The sequence below is a fragment of the Prunus dulcis genome, chromosome 6 (genome assembly GCF_902201215.1).
Source record: "Prunus dulcis chromosome 6, ALMONDv2, whole genome shotgun sequence".
Classification (NCBI taxonomy): Eukaryota; Viridiplantae; Streptophyta; class Magnoliopsida; order Rosales; family Rosaceae; genus Prunus; species Prunus dulcis.
This window is the reverse complement of record NC_047655.1, coordinates 26,479,365-26,507,124: the sequence shown is the minus strand read 5'-3', so window position 1 is coordinate 26,507,124 and position 27,760 is coordinate 26,479,365. Positions and strand designations below refer to the sequence as shown.

The 27,760-nt window shown below is 37.0% G+C and overlaps 2 protein-coding genes across 2 annotated transcripts; both read left to right on the top strand.

Annotated features, from left to right (window-relative positions):
* The first annotated feature begins 6,805 nt into the window (after positions 1-6,805).
* LOC117630582 (GDSL esterase/lipase At1g09390-like) lies at positions 6,806-8,445 on the top strand. The gene is made up of 5 exons (XM_034363283.1): positions 6,806-7,082; positions 7,230-7,406; positions 7,562-7,722; positions 7,844-8,108; positions 8,213-8,445. The coding sequence occupies exons 1-5, from the start codon at positions 6,806-6,808 to the stop codon at positions 8,443-8,445; spliced, it is 1,113 nt and encodes a 370-aa protein (XP_034219174.1).
* An 8,108-nt stretch (positions 8,446-16,553) lies between these two features.
* LOC117630581 (GDSL esterase/lipase At1g09390-like) lies at positions 16,554-18,210 on the top strand. Its single transcript, XM_034363282.1, has 5 exons — positions 16,554-16,830; positions 16,959-17,129; positions 17,282-17,442; positions 17,564-17,828; positions 17,933-18,210. Exons 1-5 carry the CDS (start codon positions 16,554-16,556, stop codon positions 18,163-18,165), a joined length of 1,107 nt encoding a protein of 368 aa, XP_034219173.1. The 3' UTR covers positions 18,166-18,210.
* The last annotated feature ends 9,550 nt before the right edge of the window (positions 18,211-27,760 follow it).

The following is a 27,760-nucleotide window of genomic DNA, read 5'->3' as shown; positions in this document are numbered from 1 at the left end:
CGTTCGACTTTTCTGTGTGTTAACGGTTTCAAATTAAAATGGGCAACCACGACGACGAGCCACCAGCTATGAATAGCAATGTCGTCAAGGGCGAGGCTGAGCAGCGCGCGGTGAGGCAAGTCGAATTCAAATTCAGACGACCCACTACCCAACTTTATAATTCTAACTCCGCCTTGTTTGTCTCTAATTTTTTATTTTGACAATGTAATTGGAATTGAATGTAGAAACTTGAAGAAATTACAGGATGTGAAATTTATATAAGCCCAAATGTTAGTAGTGTTGCTTTATTTTGTTTTCTTTTCCTTTGATGGTTGCTGCATTGCAAATTTGTTTCTTTCCAGTTTGGTCGATCTTCCAGCTCTAGCTGCAGTTGAATGCAGTGAGAATATATATAAAAATAATGATACGTGTTTAATGTTTATTTGATTGTTTTGAATGAATAGAATGACCTGGTTGCCGCTATATGGGGTTCTATTCAAGCCGCAAAACTAGTTAAGTGTATTGTGTGGGACTGCATTGGACGCAAAGTGCCTCCTCGTATCGGAGGGGAGTGAAAGATTACCTTTAAGTGTTCCATGGTCTTAAAAACTTGAGTTTATAATGAATTTGAATAATAATCTCATCTCATCTCTAGGTTGAGATTTCAGTTATGATGAACTTATGATGGTCTTAAAAACTTGAGTTTATAATGAATTTGAATAATAATCTCATCTCATCTCTAGGTTGAGATTCCAGTTATGATGAACTTATGATGGTGGTTTTATCTGGACCCCACCCTACCTAGGACAAATTAAAGTTTGTTAATTGTAATTATAAGTAGTAGCTACTACTTGGTTCTCTTTCTCATATGATTCAAATTCTTTCTTTCTTTTTCTTATATCAACTTTCCAAAATTTCACCTTTTTTGAAGAGAATAATGTCTCTCAGGGAAAAATAAAAACCCTTAAACTGTAAGCGTAACTGTGAAATATGATATAAGGAATTCTGTATTCCGTTATATGACATACAATATGTGCAGGTACATATATAGGGATTGATATAGCAATATAGACCCCACAATTAAGCAGTTAGCCAAACTAGGACCCTAAACAACAGGTCACGCTATCTCTAAACTAGGAAAGAATCAATTACAATATTCCCAAATATCAATTGGAATAAACCCATATCTCAACACTCCCCCTCAAGTTGGCGAGTGGATATTGTACACTCCCAACTTGCCAAGTAGTGTTCCAAAGGAAGCCTTGCCTAACGGTTTTGTGAAGAGGTCTGCCACTTGCAAATTTGTTGGCGTGTATGTAGTGGAAACCAATCCTGATGTAATATTTTGTCGCACCAAATGACAATCCAGGTCTATATGTTTTGTCCGTTCATGAAAGACAGGGTTTTTGACAATGTGTAATACCGACTGGTTATCGCAGTGTAGTGTCGCAGGTTCTGAATGCCGAATGCCCAAGTCATTGAGAATATATCTCAGCCATGTTAACTCGCAACATGTATCCGCCATGGCACGGTACTCCGCTTCTGCAGACGAACGTGCAATGGTGTTTTGTTTCTTTGATTTCCACGAGATCAGAGAGTTCCCAAGGAAGGTACAGTAACCTGTCACAGATCGTCTTGTGGTGGGACAACTCCCCCAATCAGAGTCAGAAAAGGCCTTGAGCTTCAAATCATTATGAGCTGCAAAAAAAATCCCTTGGCCTGGAGAAGACTTTAGGTAACGTAACACTCGTAGTGCTGCATCTAGATGTGGCTGATGGGGTTGATGCATGAAGCGGCTCAGGATGTGAACAGAAAAAGCAATGTCAGGCCGGGTTACCGTAAGGTATATAAGTCGGCCAACTAATCGACGGTACTTGGTGGCATCTTTCAGCGGCTTGCCTTCATCAGGCCTAAGTCTCAGTGTTTGTTCCATGGGAAAAGGTGAAGGTCGGGCACCTAGCAACCCGACATCATCCAGTATCTCCAGTGCATATTTCCGCTGTGAAATGAAAATTCCCTTCTTTGATCGTGCAACTTCGATACCCAAGAAGTATTTGAGAGGTCCCAAATCCTTGATGCGAAAGCGAACATTGAGGAAGTCTTTGATTGACTGGATAGCTTTAGGATCATCCCCTGTAATCACAATGTCATCTACATAGATCAATAGTGCAGTAAATGAATTATTTTGAGACCTTGTGAATAAGGAGTAATCGGCTAGGGACTGAACAAAACTAGCTGCACGTAGCGCTGTAGTAAACTTGACAAACCAATTACGTGAAGCTTGTTTCAGGCCGTACAGAGATTTGTGTAGTCGACACACCAAATTCTCCCCCTGTCGGCGAAAACCAGGCGGGAGAGTCATGTAAACCTCCTCATTCAAATCACCATGGAGGAAGGCATTTTGAACGTCAAGCTGATGTAGAGGCCAATTACGGACGGCGGCAAGAGCAAGAAGGCATCGGAATGTAACCAGCTTGTTAGTGGGAGAGAAGGTCTCGGTATAGTCGAGGCCTTCCTGTTGAGTGTAGCCTTTGGCGACAAGTCGCGCTTTGTAGTGTTCGACAGTGCCGTTAGAGTGATATTTCACCTTATAGACCCATTTGCAGCCAATGGGGTGCTTTCCTGCAGGTAAAGAGGTAAGAGACTATGTGTGATTTTGCTCAAGTGCCTGAAGTTCTTTTGCCATGGCATCACACCAAAGAGGGTCAGTGGAAGCCTGGGCATAGGTAGTGGGTTCTATGATTTTGGAGATTGCTGCAACAAAGGTGCGGTGAGTAGAAGACAAGCGATCATAAGCAAGAAAAGTGGACAATGGATACCTGGAACCCTTACCCGGTGTGGGGGAAGAAGAAGACTGAGCAGGGGAAGGCAGCATGGTAGCATTGCAGTGAAAGTCACGTAGAAGGATGGAAGGTTGAGGAATATGGTGAGAGAGACGAAGAGGAGGTGGAGAAGAAGGAGATGACGGCAATGAATGAGGAGGAGAAGGCATAGTGGGACTGTTGTGATAATGAGTCGTGGTAGGGAAAGATGTTGAAGGAAGTGTGGTGTCGTGAGGGGATGGAGAAAAAGAAGGGTCGGTGAGATCAGTTGGGGTGGTGTGTGGGTTATCTAGAGAAGGCGAAATATGTGGGTCAAAAGGTAGAATATGTGGTGGGTCAGAAGGTTGTGTGGGTATAGGTGTCGCATTATCTAGTGAAGGTGGAATAGGTGGGGCAAAAGGTTGTGTGGGTATGGGTGGCTCATTATTGGCAGAAAGTGGAGTGAGACGTATGGAGGATGGAGATGGTGGTTGTGTGTGGAGCAGCAAAAGGAAAAATATTTTCATAAAAAATAAGATCGCGGCTGCTGAAGAATTTTGCATTGTCAAGGTCATAAAGACGATATGCCTTTTGCCCAAAAGGATAGCCAACGAAGATGCATTTGCGAGCTCGGGGATCAAATTTATTGGTAGGTTGAAGGTTAGTGGCGTAACATAGACAACCAAAGACACGAAGGTGACGATATGGTGGTGGATGGCCAAAAAGGAGTTCGTAAGGGGTTTTATCGGTCAAAATGGCGGTAGGTAAGCGGTTAATGAGATAAGCTGCGGTGAGAACACACTCCCCCCAGAATGTGGAAGGGAGGTGTGCATGAAAGCGTAGGGCAGGAGCCATTTCCAAGAGATGTCGGTGTTTTCGTTCGACAACACCATTTTGCTGGGGTGTGTAAGTACAAGTATGTTGATAAAGAACACCAAGATCTGCAAAGAAAGTTTGAAGCGAGGAAAACTCCGCACCATTGTCCACACGGATAGCTTTTATTTGTTTATGAAATTGTGTGGACACAAAGGAAAAAAAAGATTTTAGCAGATGTTGTGTTTCAGATTTCAGTTTCATCAAATAAATCCAGGTGGTACGAGAGAAATCATCAACAATAGTTAAAAATATCGGGCACCAGAGTGAGAAGCAATCTTATGTGGACCCCAGATGTCACAGTGAATTAAATCAAAAGGTGCAATACTTTTTATTGAACTAGAAGGAAAAGGTAGCCTAGTTTGTTTGGCCAAAGGACAAAAATCACAAATATGCGTAGGAAGTGAAATATCAGAAAAATGTTTAGACAAAGAGCGAAGTTTGGCATTGGAAGGGTGTCCTAATCGGAGATGCCAGAGGTTGTGTGAAGCAGACACATGATATGTGGAGGAAGAATGGAGCTGCGAAGCAAGGCTTTGTGGATCGAAATAGTACAGGTTTCCATGCCTCTTACCCAACCCAATCATCTTCTTCGTGCGCAAGTCCTGTATATAACAGAAAGTGGGAAAAAAACAAACACAACAATTTAGTGATGCGGTAAGGCGAGGGACTGACAATAAATTAACATTGAAAGAGGGCACGCATAAGACATCGGTAAGACGAAAAATATCATCAAAGTTAACAGTGCCTATAGATGTGATGGGTGCTTTTTCCCCTGTGGGTAATCCTACTGGTGGAAGATGTGTGGGTGAATTTTCTGTTAGGAGTGCATGAGAATTGGTGATATGGTCTGTGGCACCACTATCGATAACCCAGGCATGCGATGAATAAGAATTAGTTTGGGAACTGAGGCAAAAAGGATAATTCAGACCTGCAAAATTAGCTTGGGATTGGGAAACTTCCTCCTTACCAACAGTACCAAGAATCTGCTGACATTGCTTGGGTGTAAAAGATGAGGAGCTATGGTCTGTAGGTGATGAATCTGTGTAACTGGACTCTGAACGTTATGCACATTGGTATGTTGTCGGTTGCTCCCATGAGATAAGCGGTTTTGTGAAGGGCGACTGTTGTCATCAAGTTTGGGTACCACCTCCTTGCCGTGCCACTTGTGCCCTGGAGGAAAACCTTTGAGAAAAAAGCAAGTATCGATTGTATGAGTTTTACCATTGCAATAAGTGCATTGTTTCGGCTCTCTAGGATTTCCACGAGGTTGAAAGGATGGGCCGAGATTGGATGATGAAGGCCGCTGTTGAAAGCCTTGCTTGCTGGTATGGCCTTTCTTAGTGTGTATACTGAGCATTGCCATGCTTTCGTTGCTGGTTGTGTTGTTGGGGGTGGAAGCAACTTGCCGCTGCTTCTCTTCTTGCAAAAGGAGGCTGTATGCTTTGCGGGCAGTGGGCAAAGGTTGCATAAGTAATATCTGTCCTCTAATGGCTGCATAGGATTCATGGAGCCCCATCAGAAGTTGCATTAAATGTTGCTCCTCTTCTCGCGCTGCAATGGATTTCAAAACCCCACAAGTGCAGGGTTCCATGTTGTTGTAGGATGACAGTTCATCCCAATACCCCTTGAGTTTCTAATAGTACGTGGATAAGAGCATTTGATCTTGTGTAAGAGTAGCTATTTCCTTGTGAAGCTGGAAAACCCGAGGCGCATTGGTCTGCGCGAATCTCTCTTCAAGGTCTGCCCAAATTTTGTGGGCTGAGTCGGTGTAGATCACACTGTTCGCAAGATCCGGTTCCAGTGAGTTCAAGATCCATGATAAGACCATGTCGTTACAACGCCGCCACCTATCAAATTCCGGCTCCGCTTTCAACGACTTCTTGATTGAACCATCGAGGAAGCCTGTCTTGTTCTTTGCGCTCAAGGCTAGTCGAAACTGGCGGCTCCAAGTACTATAGTTATCTCCGGATAATGGCTTGTCGACCAAGACCATTCCAGGATGGTCAGATTGGTGAATATAATATGGGTGATCAGGGTTTGAAAATTCCCCATCTGTGGAGGATTTCGAGTTGTCGTCGTCTTTAGTCATGGTAGGCTATAAGGTGTTGAGCGGAAGTATAGAGCCCGTCTGAAGCTCTGATACCATGTGAAATATGGTATAAGGAATTCTGTATTCCGTTATATGACATACAATATGTGCAGGTACATATATAGGGATTGATATAGCAATATAGATCCCACAATTAAGCAGTTAGCCAAACTAGGACCCTAAACAACAGGTCACGCTATCTCTAAACTAGGAAAGAATCAATTACAATATTCCCAAATATCAATTGGAATAAACCCATATCTCAACAGTAACCTTATGACTCAAGAGTCAAGAGCATAAGGGTGCTGCCAAAAAATGAAAATACAAATCATGACAAGACTCAAGAGCATGTTGTGTGAGTGTAAGCTTATGAAAATAAAAGAAAATTTTGTATTAGCTAAAGAGTAAGGATGTTGCAAAACAAAAGTGACATAATTGATAGATAGCCAAATAAGTCATGGCTTCCTCCATCGCTAATATTCTGATTGATCAAACAGAGAAACAAACAGTATCTCACTCTCTGAGTCGAGTTCGATTCCCCTCCACATATGTACACTATATTGTAGTTTTCAACTCATATCTTACGCATAATACTCACTAGAAATGAGTGACTCGAGTAATTTACTTTTAAAAATTAAAAAAATTAAAAAATTAAAAAATTAAAAAATAATAATAATAAAAAGAAAAGTAATTTGGGCTTTACGCCTTTGATCTTGCCCATATACTCCCTCCAACTCGTGAGGGCCACATTTCATTCCTGCACCAATTCCTCCGGCCTTTGAAACATCGATCCAACTCTAGTTCATATGGACAGACTCGGTTAAAACAAACACGGGATTAGGTTTAGTTTGCTTCATTCGTTAGTTTGTTAGGAGGAATAATCTTTTCAGTTATTAAGTTTACGTACACAGACTCGGTTAAAACAAACACAGGCTTTGTATATATAAAAAGCCTCATTGTAATGATTTATTCATAATGAGAAAAGTAGAATTTTCAATCCTCTTTCTTTAGGCTTCTTCTCCACTCTCTCAAGTCTCGAGACTTATTGCGTTGGATAAAAATGGTGTATGTGCAGGGTCTGGGTTGGGCTGATCAGTCAGTGGGTCTGATATTAACACTCTCCGGAGCGGTGCTCTTGATCATTCTCTCATCCTCAGTCGATGGCCAACTTTGTTCAACGAGGCCCGTCCACATCTTCAACTTTGGCGACTCCAACTCGGACACGGGTGGACTCGCCGCCGGACTCGGCTTCTCTGTCAATCCCCCCAACGGCCGTACCTTCTTCCGCAGCTCCACCGGTCGCCTCTCTGATGGACGTCTCATCATCGACCTCCTCTGTAAGTAGACCCCACCCTCTTCCCCTCCCTTTATACTTGTTAGGATCATGGTATTAAATTTAATAGTCACCCTTGTGGTCTTATGACAGAGTGAGAGGAGCATGCATTAAAAAATGGAAACTATGATAATGTTGTTTTCTTGTGCAGGCCAGAGTCTGAATGTGAGTCTATTGAGCCCATACCTAGACTCTTTGGTAGGCTCCAACTTCTCAAATGGGGCAAACTTTGCCGTTGTCGGGTCCTCTACCATCCCGAAGCGTGTCCCTTTTTCTTTGAATATTCAAGTCATGCAGTTCATCCACTTCAAGGCTATTGCAGCTGCAGGTATATTTCGAATTTGAATTTCCTTGAGTTATTTGGCTGAGTACACTGCTGTCATATGTGAACATAGATAGTGAGCTTGTGAAAATGTTCTTGTGTTGTGAAGATGTTCTTGTGAAAACCAGCTGACTGAATGACACTGCTCAATGTATGTTTAGGTTCCAAACATTGGATAAATGATGAAGGTTTCCGGAAAGCACTTTACATGATCGATATCGGACAAAATGACCTTTCTGATTCTTTCACTAAAGACCTTTCATACGTTCAAGTAACAGAGAGAATTCCTTCAGTTATTGAAGAAATCAAGAGTGCGGTTGAGGTGAGTTCGGCGTCTATACAAACGATCATAAAAAGGGGCAGGCAGAGTAATTATGACAGATATCCTTAGCGAAATTGATTTGTTTATATCAATGCTGAAATTTATACTGCATCAATTGTAGGCTTTATACGATCAAGGTGGAAGGAACTTTTGGATACACAACACCGGGCCGTTGGGTTGTCTCCCTCAAAAACTTTCATTAGTTGAGAAGAAGGATTTGGATCCATATGGATGTCTTTCGAGTTACAATGCGGCTGCAAGATCGTTCAATGAAGCATTGCTCCATTTGTGCAACGCGATGAGATCTGAATTGAAGGATGCTGTGATAGTTTATGTGGATATATATGCCATCAAGTATGATCTCATTGCCAACTCCACCAAATACGGTAAGCCTACTTATGTTAAAGCAAGGAAGTAGCTTGCTGGTGAATTAGTTCAGTCTAGTTTAGGGGCAGTGCAATTTAATTTTGATAAATGTGTTACAATGTAGGTTTCTCTACGCCGCTAATGGCATGCTGTGGCAACGGAGGTCCTCCGTACAATTTCAATGTCGGGGGGCTCTGCGGTCAACCTGGCTCTCATGTTTGCGACGAAGGAACCCGATTTGTGAGCTGGGATGGAATTCATTACACCGAAGCCGCAAACACCATCGTGGCCTCAAAGATACTTTCCACGAATTATTCCACACCACGCATTCCATTTGATTTCTTTTGTGGCATCTAGTCTAGGGTTTGAAAATCAGCATCACTGCATGCTCAAAGGCTCGAAATTGTTGTACTGGAATGTCCAAATAGGAAATTACAGTTATAGGAAGTGTATCATGTTGTTGTAAAACATTCTCTTAAGCCTCAATTTTGTATTATAAAATTGGGGATCCCCTTCTGTTGTTATTATGGACTAGGCATATAATTCTTTTGTTAGTGTGTTTGGGACTTTCAAATGAAGTAAAACAACAAACTCTGAAATAATATATTTTTCTAGAAGCTAGTCTTGAAAAGAAGAAAAAAAAAATTCAAAGTCATTGTTTTCTTTTGACTTCAATTGTGGTTTCATGAAGGGCAAATTAGTCTTTCTGGTATTAAAATTTTAGGGATGGGCCCTTGGATTTGAGCCCAACGGGACACAATTAGTGCGGTTGTTTGACTTTTCTCTGTGATTAGGGTTTCAAACAAAAATGGGCAACCACAACGACGAGCCTACTGGCAATGAATAACAAAGTCGTCAAGGGCGAGGCTGAGCAGCAGTGAGGCAAGTCGAATTCAAATGCAAACGTCCCCATTGGCAACCTCCGCTTCCTCATTAAGACTGACAAGTTTGGTGTCCCTTTATACGACGTGGATTCTGATAAAGAAGTCAATATTGTAAACACGAATTTTCTGCGACTAATAAGACAAGAACACGTGTACAAAATAATATTGTACTAATGAAATTTAGGGTTACAATCTCTGTATTGAATTCTCTTATTCGATCTCAAAAGTGTTTAAAGAAAATTTGTGTTTGATACAAGGGTCGTAGAGACTTGATCTTGATCAAACGGGTAGCACGAAGCTTGTTTGGTGTTTGAGATTTTTCTATGGTGAAGGAACCGGCACGTATTTGTTGTGCTTGGTGGCTTTTCCAAGGTAGGGTGAAGAATGCAGAGAGTTTTCTGTTTCTTCTGAGTGCTAGGTTTTTTCTCTGACCTTTTCTTTCGTCTTGAGACCTCCTATTTATAGGCTGTTGTAGGATGCTTGACCTAAATAACTTTCCCTATTTAAAACCTTGTTTTATGGGATTTTGATTTGATTTAAATCACTTCCCATAATCTGGCAATTTAACCAGATTATCTTCAATTGATTGACCTGATTAATATTTGATTTAAATCAAAATCAATCACAGAAGATTCTTTCCCTTAATTTTGTCTTCATCTTGAACCGTTTGATGCACTTCGTCGGATGTCGCCACGTGTCAATTTTTGACAACTAATTCGATTTTAATGAGTCATACGCCACATGTGCGAATTATGAGGCCCACAATTCAATCCACCGAACCCTAATTATTTTCTGGTCCAATGGAATTTATTTCACCAAAATTTCTTTGTCTACAAATATGATGCCATAAATAAATTTCTACTCTTTTAGAAACTTATTTTCTTCCAATAAATAGTAAGAAAAGGAATGACAAATATGAAAATAAGGGCCTCTGTCGTAGGCACTTCCTTAGATTTGATGGTACGCATGCACCTTCGTTCTTCTCTTGTTCTTATATTCTTCTTTTCCTATTAAATTCAATCCCCAATTTCTACCCTAATTAATTTCAAACCTTTAAATGAAAGCCTAATAAAAAATTGGTTTATTCACTATTTTATCCCTTGAAACGAACGTTCAGTCTCACTTTACCCCCTTAAACTGAAATTTTCTCACTTTACCAGTTTCGTCCACTTCTGTCCCAAAACCGTTAAGGGTGATGATGTGCCATAAGCATTCTATTAATTTTAGCTATCTATATTAACTCTTATGTCTGCCTATCTCTCTCTCTCACCTCACTCTCTCTACCTCTCTCTTCTTTCCCCTCCCCCACCAACCCCCATCGCACCCCACCCATCCCCCTCATCTCTCCTCTTTGCCTCTCTCTCTCTCTCTCTCTCTCTCTCTCTCTCTCTCTCTCTCTCTCTCTCTATCTAATACTACCCCTACCAAGAGAGAATATAGGAAGTGCGGTTGAGGAGATTTTTTAAAAAATTTTGAGTGGTGGTGGTGGTTTGGGTGTGTTGAGTAATTCCATGGGGGGGTTAGGTACGGGGTGATGGGTTGGGTTTGGCGAGGGGAAAGGAGAGAAGAGAGAGGCAGAGAGGAGAAAGCAGAGAGAAGAGAGAATGTATGCGAATGTAGTGAGAATATATATAAAATTAATGATACGAGTTTAATGTTTGTTCGTTTGTTTTGGATTGAATGAAAAGAATGACCTAGTTGCCACCATAAGGGGTTCTGTTCAAGCCGCGAAACTAGTGAAGCGTATTGTGTGGGACTGCGTTGGACACAAATTGCCTCCTCGTATCACGGAGGAGGATTGAACGATTATCTTAAAGTGGTCTTAGAAACTAGAGTTTAATGAATTTGAATAATAATCTCATCTCATCTCCAAGTTGAGATTCCAGCTATGGTGAACTTATGGTGGTGGTTTTATCTGGACCCCACCCTCCCAAGGACAAATTAAAGTTTGTTAATTGTAATTAAAATTAGTAGCTACTGCTTGGTTCTCTTTCTCATATGATTCGAATTCTTTCTTTCTTTTTTGATATGATCTTTCCAAAATTTCACCATTTTTGAAGAAAGTAATAAATATCGGCCTTGAACTGTAAGTGTAACCTTAATTATGACTCAAGAGCATAAGGGTGCTGCCAAAAAAAGAAAATAAATATCATGACAAGACTCAAGAGCATGTTGTGTAAGTGTAAGCTTATGAAAAGAAAAGAAAATTTTGTATTTGCTAAAGAGTAAGGGCGTTACAGAACAAAAGTGACCTAATTGATAGATAGCAAAATAAGTCATGGCTTCCTCCATCGCTAATATTTCTGATTGATCAAATAGAGAAACAAACAGTATCTCACTCTCGGAGTCGAGTTTGATTCCCCTCCACATAAGTACATTATATTGTAGTTTTCAATATTGATTTTGTCCAACAAGTCTATTTTAGTTATACACCTTATGTAGATAATTACATAAAATCTGAGATACAAACTACATAAATGAATCAAACAAAAGATGAATTTTACAACCAATTGTTATTGCGACTCATATCTTACTACATAAAAGAAGAAAAGAAGAAAAGAAGAAAAAATGAAAAAATGAAAAAATGAAAAAATGAAAAAATGAAAAAATGAAAAAAATGAAAAAATGAAAAAATGAAAAAAAGAAAAAAAGAAAGAAAGAAAAATAAAAATAAAAATAATTTGGGCTTTAGGCCTTTGGTTGCTTGATCAATAATCTATCACGCCCCGGACCTACGGGTTGGAAGAAAATCATGCGCTCGGTGCGTGATAAAAAAAAAAATATATGGGTTTAAAATAAACTTATCTTATAAAAATAGCTCCAAGGTTTTACAAGTGTACAATAAAAAAAAAAACAACTCTATCACTCTCATCTAATTCAGGCTCAACTGGTTTAGTCCTTTCTTGCCTACTAATTCATCTGAAAAATTAAACATGATGAGGTGTGAGCAACCACTGCTTAGCGAATAGATTATGTAATATGCCAGTCAAGCAATGCCATTTTACACTCTAGAAAATATAATATCTCGATTATCCTTCATAGCATGGCAACCACTTGACCCCTATTGGCCTCACTGCCCTATATCCTACATCTATCCATCGGATAACCCAACATTGAAGTTCTCATGTTCCATAAATAATACATACTTCAAAAAAAATTCCAATCAATATATAGTGCGAAAGACATACTTAACTTGAAATAGAGAGATATTTGTAAATAGAACAAATCCATAATAATTCATAGTTTTCATATTTTATCACAAAATAAGAATTTTTAAAACACATTACATAAACCACTCACCAAAATAATGAGAACCCTTAAAATAAATACAAAATTAGTTAAATACCCATTCCTAGACATGAAACTATAAATATACCCTATACTATTCAATGTATATAAACACACCCAAAAAATACCCAAAAATGACAGCTGTTACATTTTTTAGTTTAATTACTTAAATGAAATACCTTTATTACCCATTCAGTATTAAATTAGTTTTTTTGAAAAATTTTGGACGCTCTCTCTCTCGTCTCTCTCAATTGGCGGAAACCAGGCCAGCGATCTTGGTGCTCCGGCCACGGCCAGCAGTGAGAGCGGTCGGAAAAGGATCAGCCAGGGCCGACGATCAAGTCTGGGCTAAAGCCCAGCCACATCAGCCGCTCACGACGCCGCTAAAAGCTCAGAAAGGTCTGTGGATTTCGAGTTTTCCGACGTCGTTTTCGGCGACTCCGGCTGTTGTTTCCGTCGATCGAGGTATGAAACTTCATCTACTTTTCATACTCTAGCTGTTTATGTATGTGGTTAGGATAGATTTTGGAGTTTTGGAAATTAATCAATACACCCTAGTTTGACCGACGGCTTTGGCAGTGTTCCGAATTGCTCCGGCCACTTTTTGGCCGAGGTCCAAGACCAAAATTTACTCCCCTTGTTAGTATGAATATGTTGGTATAGGTATTGTAGGGACTTTTGGGAATTTTTAGAGATAAGTTATCATTTGACTTTGACGGTATGCTTGGTATTCGGGGTTGTTGGAATGCTAGTAGCATCTGTTTTTTGAAATAATGTTAATATGAGAACTTCAAGCGAGACAATATGAGAGGAAGCAAATTTAACAGTAGCTGTTGGCTTGTGCAATTGAGGTGCAAAGTAAACTTTTTTCTTAAATTCTTTTAGGCTTAAGAATATCATAGGGAGACAGAGAGAGCGATAGCTTGTACAGAAAATTGGACCACTTTCTGAGCATTTTTATTTTATGCTCAAGATTCTTTGCAGTTGATAACAATTGTTTTCTCTTTCTCAGTCTCCAATCTTCTTTTTTTTTTCCTTTTTTTTTTCTTCAAATAATGGAATGCAAAATTGGAGTATTGATTGAATGGTTTCTGTTCTGATAATGGAATGCAAAATTCTCTTTTCAAATTTTGTTTGTCTCTCACTGTGCTCGGTTTTCTAGCCAGCAATATCCATTTGCTTTTGTGTCACATCAAATTTACTAATCTTAATTAGTAACCATATCCATGGAAACTGCAAAGGGGTTTGGTCAGTATAAAGTTTGTTGCCATTAGTTAGCAAGGAAGAAGACATTTAATATTTTTTACCAGTGGCAAAAAATGAAAAGAAAATCAAGGCATTGGCTGCTGCAACTCATACTGTTTGTTTCTGTCATGGCAATTTTGGCAGCAACTTGTTGCCAAACCAGTTCACCTACATCACTTGTTCTTTCAATTTCAGTTGTATTTCAAGGTTGCTACTTTACGAACATGGGGTTTTTGCTCTGGGTTCCTAGGTTTGTTCAAAAGGTTGTGTTTTCCGTTATGTTTTTCAAGGTTGTTGGTTTATGAACATGGGGTTTTTGTAGTTGTACATTTTTATCGTAACTATTATGCAAATGAAATATAGTTGTTAGCTTCCAGTAAGTGGTATGAATAGTTGTTAAACTGTTCATACCCTGCAATTGAGTTGATTTCTATGACATAGTATTAACAGTGTACTTCCATGACATAGTATTAACAGATTTTTCAGTAACAAAGCATGCGCTATTTTTTGCTCATATAGTTGTGCACTTAAAGTTTATGATATGCATAATGTGATTTTCACTAGGAAGGTAGTTCTATGACACAGTATTAACAGTGTACTTTTTTTTTCTTCTTGTAGAGGGCCTTTGCGATTGCTTCTGGTAAAACTATGGACAATGTGATTTTATGATATGCAAAAATGTGATTTTTCCTAGGAAAATAGTTCTATGACATAGTATTAACAATGTACTTCTGTGACATAGTATTAACAGTGTACTTTTTTTTTTTCTTCTTATAAAGGTATTTCCTTGTGCCTTTGCAATTGTATCTGGTGAAACTATGGACAATTGGAGGTGGCAGCAAAGGATATCGAATCTCTTGTTAGGGTTTTTTGGATTTTTTGTATGAAATAGTATTTACAATGTTTTTCTATGAAATTGTATTAAGAATGTTTTTCTATGAAATTGTATTAACAATATAGCATGGTATTAACAATGCACTTTTATGACATGATATTAACAATGTACTTTCATGACATGGTATTAACAATGTACTTTTATGATATGATTTGCGGAGGTTTGATGGAGAATGAAGGGTTGTGGGGACAGACCCTTGGTTTTCGTTATTTTTTATTTTTTTTTAATGTTATGTTTGTACAATACTGTCCTATTGTGTAGGTAAAAAGCGCCCCTGAACAATAATGTTGTTTAAATAATAATTCAACAAATAATAATGTCATAACAGTTTAATAGCAAGACAGTTCTACGGCATAGTATTAACAGTGTAATTCTATGACAGTTCTACGGCATAGTATTAACAGTGTAATTCTATAATGTTTTTTTGGGCGGAAAGTTATGGAATACGAGATGGTACAATGTTTGGGCTTGTTTATAAATTTGGGCTGGGTTTGTTTTGGGAGTTTTTTGAGTTTTTTTCTGTTGGGCTTGATAGTGGCAGTGCTGTAATTTATTGGAACTTCAACACTAATTTGTTATTTAATAAATGGATTTTGGGTGTGTTTATGAAGTGTTTTCTATGTGGGGTTTTTTTATAATTTCAACTCCTATTTTGGGTATATTAGTGAAGATCCCTAAAATAAATTGGCAAGACAACCTATCTACCTATCTCTATATACTACCACCTAAGTCAAACTCCAAGAGCTTCATCACCACTCTTTCTCCTTTTCTCTCTCTTACTTTCTCTCTCATTTTCTTCTTTCTCGTTATTTCTTACTCTTATTTCAATTCTGGAAGGCCCTATTTATACTAACATAAGTCGGCAACAACAAAGATCCCATTGGATAATTGTTTGGCGGTTAAGAAAGGAGAGATATGCATGAAAACTATCTTATATAATATAAACTAATCTATCACAAAAGTAGATAAAGTAACTAGAAGACTGACACATGCACCCTAGAAGATAAATGATAGTTGCATGTGCTACAGCTCAAGGTAAACAATTGCATGAAATTGACACCAACTCCCATCTAAAGCCACTTCTTGCTAATCAAAGGATAATTCTAACACCTCATCCTTACGAACTCAAGCTTATGTAATTTTCACACATGTAGTTGAATGTATCAATTTCACTATAAAGAATGATGCCACGTTTTCAAGTTAAAATAATTATAATTCTAAGCTAGGAAGATATATATATACATAAAATTTATAAAATAAATAGCAAACTATTTAATATTCAATATATATACTTTTAAAAAATACGGGTCCTCAAGCTGCGGAACTAGTGAAGCGTATTGTGTGAGACTGCATGGATGCAAAGTGCCTCCTTGTATTAGGGGGAATTGAAAGATTATCTTTGATCTCATCTCCAGGTTGAGATTCCAGTTATGATGAACTTATGATGGTGGTTTTGGAGTGGGCTAAGCTTCCTCCATCGCTAATATTCTGATTGATCAAATAGAGAAACAAACATGATATCACTGTCTCAGCCGAGTTCCATTCCCCTCCACACCACATAAGTACACTATATACTAGTTTTCAATATCGACATTGTCGAAAAAGTGTCTTTTAGTTATACACCTTATGTTTGGATAACTACATAAAATTTGAGATACATATCTTAGGCATAACACTCACTAGTAATGAGTGACTCGAGTAATTTATTTTTTAAAAGAGAAAAAGAAAAAGAAAAGTAATTTGGGCCCACTTTTCATTCCCGCTCCAATTCCTCCGGTCATTGGATTATTGACTCAACTGTATTCCATATGGACAGACTCGGTTAAAACAAACACGTGATTAGGTTTAGTTTGCTTCATTAGTTTGTTTGTTAGGAGGAATAATCTTTTCAGTTTTTAAGTTTACTTATAAAGACTCGGTTAAAACAAACATGTACTAGTCACTATTAATTAGGGTTAGTTTGCTTCATTAGTTTGTTTGTTAGGAGGAATTTTTTCAGTTATTAAGTTTACGTACACAGGTTTTGTGTATATAAAAAGCCTCATTGTAATGATTCATTCATAATGAGAAAAGTAGAATTTTCAATCCTCTTTCTTTAGGCTTCTTCTCCACTCTCGCGTCTCAAGTCTCGAGACTTATTACGTTGGATAAAAATGGTGTATGTGCAGGGGCTCAGTTGGGCTGATCAATCAGTGGGTCTGATAATAACACTCTCCGGAGTGGTGCTCTTGATCGTTCTCTCATCCTCAGTCGATGGCCAACTTTGTCCAACGAGTCCAGTCCAAATTTTCAACTTCGGCGACTCCAACTCGGACACGGGTGGACTTATTGCCGGACTCGGCTTCTCTGTCAATCCCCCCAACGGCCGTACCTTCTTCGGCAAATCCACCGGTCGCCTGTCCGATGGACGCCTCGTCATCGACCTCCTCTGTAAGTGAACCCACCCTTGCCTCCTCCCTTTGTACTTATTAGGATATAGGGTTCTAGTTTCGAGGATTAAATTCTAGTTTCTAATAATTTATAGGGTAAGACTAAGATAATGTTGTTTTCTTGTGCAGGCCAGAGTCTGAATATGAGTCTATTGAGCCCGTACCTAGACTCTTTGGCAGGCTCCATCTTCTCAAATGGGGCAAACTTTGCCGTTGCATCGTCCTCTACCATCCCGAAGCGTTTCCCTTTTTCTTTGAGTATTCAAGTCATGCAGTTCATCCACTTCAAGGCTACTGCAGGTATATTTGGAATTTCAATTTCCTTGAGTTATTTGGCTGATCACACTGCTGAATGTGAACATAGATATTGAGCTTGTGAAAATGTTCTTGTGTTGTGAAGATGTTCTTGTGAAAACCAGCTGACTGAATGACACTGCTCAATGTATGTTTAGGTTCCAAACATTTGATAAGTGATGAAGGTTTCCGGAAAGCACTTTACATGATCGATATCGGACAAAATGACCTTTCTGATTCTTTCACTAAAGACCTTTCATACGTTCAAGTAACAGAGAGAATTCCTTCAGTTATTGAAGAAATCAAGAGTGCGGTTAAGGTGAGTTCGGCGTCTATGCAAACGATCATAAAAAGGGGCAGGCAGAGTAATTATGAAAGATATCCTCAGCGAAATTGATTTGTTTATATCAATGCTGAAATTTATACTGCATCAATTGTAGGCTTTATACGATCAAGGTGGAAGGAACTTTTGGATACACAACACCGGGCCGTTGGGTTGTCTCCCTCAAAAACTTTCATTAGTTGAGAAGAAGGATTTGGATCCATATGGATGTCTTTCGAGTTACAATGCGGCTGCAAGGTCGTTCAATGAAGCATTGCTCCATTTGTGCAACGCGATGAGATCTGAATTGAAGGATGCTGTGATAGTTTATGTGGATATATATGCCATCAAGTATGATATCATTGCCAACTCCACCAAATACGGTAAGCCTACTTATGTTAAAGCAAGGAAGTAGCATGCCGGTGAATTAGTTCAATCTAGTTTAGGGGCAATGCAATTTAATTTTGATGAATGTGTTACAATGTAGGTTTCTCTACGCCGCTAATGGCATGCTGTGGCAACGGAGGTCCTCCGTACAATTTCAATGTCAGGGGGCTCTGCGGTCAACCTGGCTCTCATGTTTGCGACGAAGGATCCCGATTTGTGAGCTGGGATGGAATTCATTACACCGAAGCCGCAAACACCATCGTGGCCTCAAAGATACTTTCCACGAATTATTCCACACCACGCATTCCATTTGATTTCTTTTGTTGCAGATAGTCCAGGGTTTGAAAATCAGTATCACTGCATGCTGAAGGCTAGAAATTGTTGTACTGGAATGTCCAAATAGGAAATTACAGTTATAGGAAGTGTATCATGTTGTTATAAAACATTCTCTTAAGCCTCAATTTTGTATTATAAAATTGGGGATCCCCTTCTGTTGTTATTATGGACTAGGCATATAAATCTGTTGTTAGTGTGTTTGGGCCTTTCAAATGAAGTAAAACAACGAACTCGGAAATAATATATTTTTCTAGAAGCTAGTCTTTAAAATATAAAAAATAAAAAATAAAAGTTATTGTTTTCTTTTGGCTTCAATTGTGATTTCATCAAGGGCAAATTAGTCTTTCTGGTATTAAAATTTTAGGGATGGACCCTTGGATTTGAGCCCAACAGGCCCACATTTATTTCCCACGTACTCCAAACACTCAACTCTAAATCCATGGCAAGCCTAAACTGCTGGAAACACATTTTGTTGGAGGGGGTTAGGGCAGCCACTATTCACGTGAATAGTAGCTGCCCTAGGGCTCCCTTTGCCATAACTGGTGGAAATGCTCTTAATGAGGATACAAAAACTCCACTCTTACGACATCGTTCGACTTTTCTCCGTGTTTAGGGTTTCAAATAAAAACGGGCAATCACAATGACGAGCTGTTAAGTGTATGCATTTTGAGTTTTTCTTTTGGCTTTCCTTGATAATATTGTAATAGAACATACATTGTAATCATCCAAGCTCAAGTTTAGATTAAGAATAGTTTCTCTAAGTGTTCTTATCTGGCTGCTATCTTATGGAATATCAATCATATTGGCAAAAATAATTTGTACATTGCATCATATTGTATTCATTAGATTTTCTTAAGATTATGACTAGTCATTTTCTCTTCGTATGACTAGTCATCCTTTGCATCAGTAGGATTTCCAGCTCACTGGTTTTCAGCTGGATTCTAACAAATCTTTTTGTCATATTCTGCGAATTTTCTCAGCTGCCATGTGTACTTTTTTGACTAGGAATTTTTGGGTTAATACCCATTGATTCCTCATTTGGCAGCCGTTTCTTTTGATTGGAAGTTTTGAAAAGGTTTCTTCATCGTTTTGCTCTCTCTTCTTCCTCAAGAGAAAACCACCATTTTCATCTATGAGGTTTCTAAATTGATTTTCGAAAACTTCTTTTGAAATATGAAATATACATCTAGTTAGAACAAACACATTCTTATATACATCTAGATCAGATTCAAGATTGGTTTCTTGAAGAAATTTGTCTTTTCTCCTTGAATCCAAATTGTTGGTTTCTGTTCGAGTTTGAGCTGGCTAGCTAGTGCCATGGGATGAAAAATCTGAAGAAGGAGCTGCCATTGCCATGAAGGACTAAGCTGCTAACTTTGCTAAGTTGGAGAAGAAGATTGCACAAAGGAAGTATGGCTTATCTTCCTAAATAGATATAGGATCTCTTGGGCTTGCTTGTGTTTCTTTGTAAGAATCTTATTTGCTTAGTGGATTGTCTGGTCGGTTGATGACCCCGAGTTTTTCCCAATGGTGGGTTTCTAGGTGAACAAATTATGGTTTGCAGCTTCTTTATTTTCTGGGTTTGTGTTCTTGATAGTTGACTAATAATCACGTGATGTTCATGCATTTCTAGGTTTGTGTTCTTGGGGTTGACTAGTCATAATTATCTGCTATTTGCTGTTTACTTGATTATGATATTTTTCACATATTTTCACCATAATTGTTGCTAGCCCAAGGGATGCCTAGATTGACGGGTCCTTCTGAGTACCTAGGTTGTCACTAGTAATCTTCTAAGCTTGCAGGTATAGATTGTTATGCTCTGTGTGTGTGTTCTTCATTATGGTTTCTCATGAGTAGCAGTTGACTAGTCTTAAGTATATTTGGTCAAGGTTTAAAGTGTGTGAAGATCACTATGTTTACTTGAATATCATTTAAATTTACCCCTCGTCACCTAAGTACCAATTTGTTTGTTTGTTTGTTTTGAATAGAATGACCTGGTTGCCGCTATAGGGAGTTCTATTCAAGCTGCGAAACTAGTGAAGCTTATTGTGTGGGACTGCATTGGACGCAAAGTGCCCCACTACTACATTTTACACTTTGCGCGACGAAGTGAATTTCGTCGCGCAAAATACATTGTAGTCGCACAAATTTTAACGCGACAAAAACTTCGTCGCGCAGAATCCGTCGCGCAAAGATCGTGAAGAAAGACTTTGCGCGACCAAGTTTTTCATTGGTCGCGCAAAGCGACTTTGCGCGACGAAAAAATATTGGTCGCGCAAAGTAACTTTGCGCGACGAAAAAATATTGGTCGCGCAAAGTAACTTTGCGCGACGAAAAAATATTGGTCGCTCAAAGTAACTTTGCGCGACGAAAAAATATTGGTCGCTCAAAGTAACTTTGCGCGACGAAAAAATATTGGTCCCGAAAAACTTTGCGCGACGAAACACATTGGTCGCGCAAAGGTTTGCGCGACGAAAAATATTCGTCTCGCAAAATTGCGCGACGAAAAATATTCGTCTCGCAAAGTTTTGCGCGACAAAAAACATTGGTCGTGCAAAGTCTCAAAAAATTTTAAAAAATAAAAAATTCCCGCGTTCCATTTTTGGTACCCCGCCCACATTTTTAGAGTTTTGCGCGACGAACAATAACGTCGCGCAAATATTTGCGCGACGAAATATTTTTTTGTGTTTTAAATTTTTTTAATTAAAATAAACTAATTTTTACTTTTTTTTATTATTTCTTTAATATTAATTTATTCAAAATTTTTACTTTTTAAATATAATTTAATTGTATGATTTTTTTTAAATCACTTTAATTTAAATTGATATTAATTTAATTATAGTAATTTTTTCAAATTTTTACTTTTTAAATTTAATTTAATTGTAAGATTTTTCTTAATTACTTTAATTTAAATTGACATATTCAAAATAAAATTACACATGAAAAATAGTGATCAAATTATCCAATAAATATATATAATATTCAAAGTGTACACATAAATTAACAAAGTACAATAATAAAATCCTAATACACCCCCTTGAGAATTAATAGAGGTGATTTTGACAGGGTTGCTAGGAGAGAAGAAAGACGACCTCCAATTGTTGATGAGGCCTCCATCTACAATCACAAAACCCTCTACATAATCGAACTTGTGGGTGGAGGGTTGCCCGTGCAGAGAGATGAGGAATTCCTGATCTTTGGTAAAAGCCGAAAAGTTGGAATACAGTACTCGGATCCACCTCACCTGTTTGACAAGGGCAGCAAATAAAGCAATAATAAAAAAATAAAAATAAAAAAAAGGAAATAGAGAAAGAGACCATGTTAGTTAAAGAAGCAAAGAGGACACGTCAACAACATTGCCAGCTATAGAATACCCGTTTGAATAATAGGTTCAAAAAGCTCCAATTCATGGACCCATATTCGATCCCTTCGAAACCCCCTTTGGTAGGTCAAGCTCATCATACCTTGCTTTTGAGGACTTGTTTTTGTCCCACCATGGGAAGGTGGAACCCAACCAAAACCCATTTCTATTGAAACAACTAATTATAATAATATGAGAGGGAAGAGGGAAGAGGGAAGAGGGAAGAGGGAAGAGGGAAGAGAGAGAGAGAGATACCCTTTGGGGGGCAGGTTCGAGAGCAATTCTAGCCCTAGTGATGATTCCAAATTGCCCTAGCCCACCAAGAGAGTGAGTGAGATTGAGAGATGAAGAGAGAGATGAGAGATTAAGTGAGAGGAGTGAGTGTGAGAGAAAGGGTGGGATTTGGGGAGAGGGAAAGAGAGAGGAGAGGTAAGAGTAGAGAAAGAAATTGAGAAAATGGTGGAGGAGTTATTTCAGTTTTTAAAATCGTATCACTTTGCGCGACGAAAATACTGTTGGTCGCGCAAAGTTTTGCGCGACGAAACATATTGGTCTCGCAAAGTTTTGCGCGACGAATATAGGAATATTGGTCGCGCAAAGTCTAAAAAAATTATTTTTTAAAAAAAAAAATTCCCGCATCACATTTTTGGTACCCGCCAAAATTTTTAAATTTTTGTGCGACGAAAAATACATATTGGTCGCGCAAAGTCTAAAACAATTATAGAAAAAAATTCCCGCGTCCCATTTTTGGTACCCGCCCAAATTTTTGCTCGACGAAAAATATATATTGGTCGCGCAAAGTTTTACGCGACAAAACATATTGGTCTCGCAAAGTTTTGCGCGACGAATATAGGAATATTGGTCGCGCAAAGTCTAAAAAAATTCCCGCATCCCATTTTTGGTACCCGCCAAAATCTTTAAATTTTTGCCCGAGGAAAAATACATATTGGTCGCGCAAAGTCTAAAACAATTATATAAAAAAATTCCCGTGTCCCATTTTTGGTACCCGCCCAAATTTTTACGAGACAACAAATATTGGTCGCGCAAAGTCTTGAGTTTTTTTTTTTTTTTTAAATTTTAAAAACCCGCGTCCCATTTTTGGTACTCACCCAAATTTTTTGAGTTTTGCACGACGAACTGTTGGTCGCGCAAACTTTTGAGAGAAGAAAAATTGGTTCGTAGCACAATATTTATAAAAATAATTGTTATGAATAATAAAAAATAAAAATATTTTATTTTATGATTTAAAATATAATTAAGGTGAAATCTACTTAATAAATGTATATACTATTCAATTTCTTAAGTGTTATACGTACAAAATAAATAAATAAATAAATAAATATATATATATACACACACATCATTCAACGATCCAACCATAAGACTTGTTTGTATATACTTCAAGATCGTATACCCCAAAAAATCGCAAAAAAAAAAACATCCAAAAATCTAGTAACGGGACAAAACTTTTCGATAGTTATAAATGAAAAATCACGATTTAACGGTTATTTTAACTCCGATTTTGATTATTTTTTTTACAGCTACACTCCTTGACCCTATATGAATACAATGACTGAATTTGATCTTCAATTTAAAACATTTGCACTAGTGGATGCCACAAAATCTTATGTTATATTTAACAAAAGTATAAATAAACTCTTAATTGTTAGTGAATATATTGTTTTGATGGCATATGCATTCTACAAAACTAGTTTCAACGATCCAACCATCAAACTTGTTTTTTTATATTTTGAGATCATATACGCCAAAAATCGGAAAAAATAAACATTCATAGATCAAGTAACGGGACAAAACTTTTCGACGGTTATAAATGAAAAATCATGATTTAACGGTTATTTAAACTCCGATTTTCATGATTTTTTACAGCTACACTCCTTGACCCTATATGAATACAATGACGGAATTTGATCTTCAATTTAAAATATTTACACTAGTGGATACCACAAAATCTTATGTTATATTTAATGAAAGTATAAATAAACTCTTAATTGTTAGTGAATATATTGTTTTGATGGCATATGCATTCTACGAAACTAGTTTCAACGATCCAACCATCAAACTTGTTTTTTTTATACTTCGAGATCATATACGCCAAAAATCGGAAAAAATAAACATTCATAGATCAAGTAACGGGACAAAACTCTTCGATGGTTATAAATGAAAAATCATGATTTAACGGTTATTTTAACTCCGATTTTGATGATTTTTTTACAGCTACACTCCTTGACCCTATATGAATACAATGACTGAATTTGATCTTCAATTTAAAATATTTACACTAGTGGATACCACAAAATCTTATGTTATATTTAACTAAAATATAAATAAACTCTTAATTGTTAGTGAATATATTGTTTTGATGGCATACACATTCTACAAAACTAGTTTCAACGATCCAACCGTCAAACTTGTTTGTTTATACTTCGAGATCATATACGCAAAAAATCGGAAAAAATAAACATTCATTGATCAAGTAACGGGACAAAACTTTTCGATGGTTATAAATGAAAAATCATGATTTAATGGTTATTTTAACTCCGATTTTGATGATTTTTTTACAGCTACACTCCTTGACCTTATATGAATATAATGACTGAATTTGATCTTCAATTTAAAATATTTACACTAGTGGATACCACAAAATCTTATGTTATATTTAACAAAAGTATAAATAAACTCTTAATTGTTAGTGAATATATTGTTTTGATGGCATATGCATTCAAAAAAACTAGTTTCAACGATCCAACCATCAAACTTGTTTGTTTATACTTCGAGATCATATATGCCAAAAATCGGAAAAAATAAACATTCAGAGATCAAGTAAGGGGACAAAACTTTTCGACGGTTATAATGAAAAATCAAGATTTAACGGTTATTTTAACTCCGATTTTGATGATTTTTTACTGCTACACTCCTTGACCCGATATGAATACAATGAAATAATTTGATCATCAATTTAAAATATATTTTTTGCTAACAAAAACCCAATCCAAACAACAAGAATATATTTTTCTAATAAAAATCCGATCCGATCTAAAATAATAAATTTAAAGTTACTTAATAAATATATATACCATTTAATTTCTTAAGTGTTATGCATACAAAATAAAAAACAAAAATAAATTGGTTTAGGTGACAAAATGTTTGGATTACATCATGCAAAGATTTTAAAAAATAAATTTTTTTATTTTATTTATTTTTATAAAGATTTTGCGCGACGAATTATTTTTCGTCGCGCAAAATTGGTCGCGCAAGACTTTGAGCAACGATGTATTGTCGTTGCGCAAAAGTTTGTCGCGCGAAGTGACTTTGAGCGACGAATTATTTGTCGTCGCGCAAAATTTGGTCGTGCAAGACTTTGAGCGACGATATATTGTCGTCGCGCAAAAGTTTGTCTCGCAAAGTGACTTTGCGCGACGAATTATTTTTCGTCGCGCAAAATTTGGTCGCGCAAGACTTTGAGCGACGAAGTTTCAAGTTTCGTCGCTCAAAGTGACTTTGAGCGACGAATAGTTTTTCGTCGCGCAAAATTTGGTCGCGCAAAGGGTTTTTTTTACTAGTGCCCCCTCATATCGGGAGGGATTGAAAAATTATCTTAAAGCATTCCATGGTCATAAGAACTTGAGTTTACAATGAATTTGAGTAATAATCTCATCTCATCTCCATGTTGAGATTCCAATTATGATGAACTTATGATGGTAGTTTTATCTGGACCCCACCCTCCCAAGGGCAAATTAAAGTTTGCTAATTGTAATTAAAATTAGTAGCTACTACTTTGTTCTCTTTCTCCTTTTCACCATTTTTGAAGAAAATAATAAATGTCGGGGGGAAAATAAAAACCCTTGAACTGTATGTGTAACCTTAGGGCTCAAGCGCATAAGGGTGCTGCAAAAAAAGAAAATAAAAATCATGACAAGACTGAAGAGCATGTTGTGTAAGTGTAAGCTAATGAAAAGAAAGGAAAATTTTGTATTAGCTAAAGAGGAAGGGTGTTGCAAAACAGAAGTGACCAAATTGATTAAAGTGCCAAATAAGTCATGGCTTTCTCCATCGTTAATATTCTAATTGATCAAATAGAGAAACAAACATGATATCACTCTCTCAACCGAGTTCCATTCCCCTCCACATACGTACACTATATAGTAGTTTTCAATATCAACATTGTCTAAAAAGTCTCTTTTAGTTATACATCTTATGTTTGGATAATTACATAAAATTTGAGATGCAAACTACATAAATAAATCAAACAATAGATGAATTTTATGACCAACTACTGTTATTGCAACTTATATATTACGCATGATACTAACTAGTAATGAGTGACTCGAGTAATTTATTTTTAAAATTAAAAAAAGAAAAAAAAGAAAAAGAAAAGTAATTTGAGCTTTAGGCCTTTGATCTTGCCCAAGTATTGAAGGAAACATGCATCTAATGCTTATCCTTTATAGCATGTAACCAACCACATTACCCCTATTGGCCTCACTGCCCTATATCCTCGTGATGGTACATCTATCCATTGGATACCCCAACATTGAAGTTCTCATGTTCCATGAATAATACATACTTCACAAATATTCCAACCAATATGTGAAAGATTGCACCAAATTGGACATGTTTGACTTGAAATAGAGAGATATTTGTAAATAGAACAAATCCACGATAATTCATGGTTTTATATTTTATCACAAAATAAGAACTTTTAGAACACATTACATTAACCACTCACCTCGATAATAAAATCTCATAAAATAAATTGACAAAACAACCTATCTACCTATCTCCCTGTACTACGACCTAAGCCAAACTCCAAAAGTTTCATCACCACTCTCTCTCTATACTTTCTCTTTCATTTTCTTCTTTCTGATTTCTTACTCTTATTTCAATTATGAGAGGTCCTATTTATACTAGCATAAGTCGGCAACAACAAAGATACCATTTGGATAATTATTTGGCGGCTAAGAATGTATGGAAACTATGTTATATAATATAAACGAATATTAATCCTATCACAAAAGTAGATAAAGTATCTGGAGATAAATAATAGTTGCATGTGCTCCTGCTCAAGGTAAACAATTGCATGAAATTGACGCCAACTCTGTCACAACCCGATCCGAGAATAAAGAATATTCCCGAATCAGAGTGCGTGAACTGAATTTAAAAAAAATAAAGAAATAAAAAAATTGGTTAAAATACATTACTATTATATATATGAAAAAACAAAATTATAATCTTACAAGTGTACAATATATCAATATATAAATTAAAGTTTATCACTCTAAATTAATCCAACTTCTCTGGTTTCGGCTTTGTCTTGCCCACTAATTGATCTGAAAAATAAATTAGGTGAAGGATGAGCAAACCACCGCTCAATGAGTAGATTATGTAATATGCCAGTCTAGCAATATCATTTTACACACTCTAGAAAAATATAATAAAAAGATACACAACCCAAATCATATCACATCATTACTTCATATCTTGGTTATTCTTCACAAATTGTACCTAGCACGTGACCCCTATCGGCCTCACTACCCTATGTCCCCATCTGGTACATTTATCCTTTGGATACCCCGTCACTGAAGTTCTCATGTTCCATGAATAATACATACTTCACAAAAACTCCAAATCACCATGATAAGTATGAAATATTGCAAAACAAATACACATGCTCTTCATCTTCTCTCTCTCTCTCTCTCTCTCTCTCTCTCTCTCTATATATATATATATATATATATATATATTAAAGAATTGGAATGAATGATTGAAGTAAGGAAGCATGATATTTATAGGAATAATGATATCACAACACCACTTATTACTAGCATGCAAGGTGGCATGGCAATGATGATTTGATTAAAATCAATTCTAAGTCTCTACACATGGATAACAAGAATAGTGTCATCTTTCAACTAATATAAAGGGATAATCTCATGTTAGGCCTAAGATTTAATAACATATAAATCTTACAATAAATATTTAAATAAGAAAAATTCATATTAATAAATAATTAATATATAGTATATGAATAATTATTATATATATATTTTTTACAGGCTCTCACAAACTCCCATCTAAAGCCACCTCTTGCTAGTCAAAGGATAATTCACATATAATTGAATGCATCCATTTCAATATAAAGAATGATGCCACGTTTTCAAGTTAAAATAATTATAATCATAAGCTATATATATATATATATATATATATATA

Coding starts and splice junctions, on each gene's coding strand:
- LOC117630582 (XM_034363283.1), top strand. CDS start 6,806: ATGGTGTATGTGCAGGGTCTGGGTTGGGCTGATCAGTCAGTGGGTCTG. Junction 7,083..7,229: donor TCTCATCATCGACCTCCTCT/GTAAGTAGACCC, acceptor TTTCTTGTGCAG/GCCAGAGTCTGAATGTGAGT. Junction 8,109..8,212: donor TGCCAACTCCACCAAATACG/GTAAGCCTACTT, acceptor GTTACAATGTAG/GTTTCTCTACGCCGCTAATG.
- LOC117630581 (XM_034363282.1), top strand. CDS start 16,554: ATGGTGTATGTGCAGGGGCTCAGTTGGGCTGATCAATCAGTGGGTCTG. Junction 17,443..17,563: donor AAATCAAGAGTGCGGTTAAG/GTGAGTTCGGCG, acceptor CATCAATTGTAG/GCTTTATACGATCAAGGTGG. Junction 17,829..17,932: donor TGCCAACTCCACCAAATACG/GTAAGCCTACTT, acceptor GTTACAATGTAG/GTTTCTCTACGCCGCTAATG.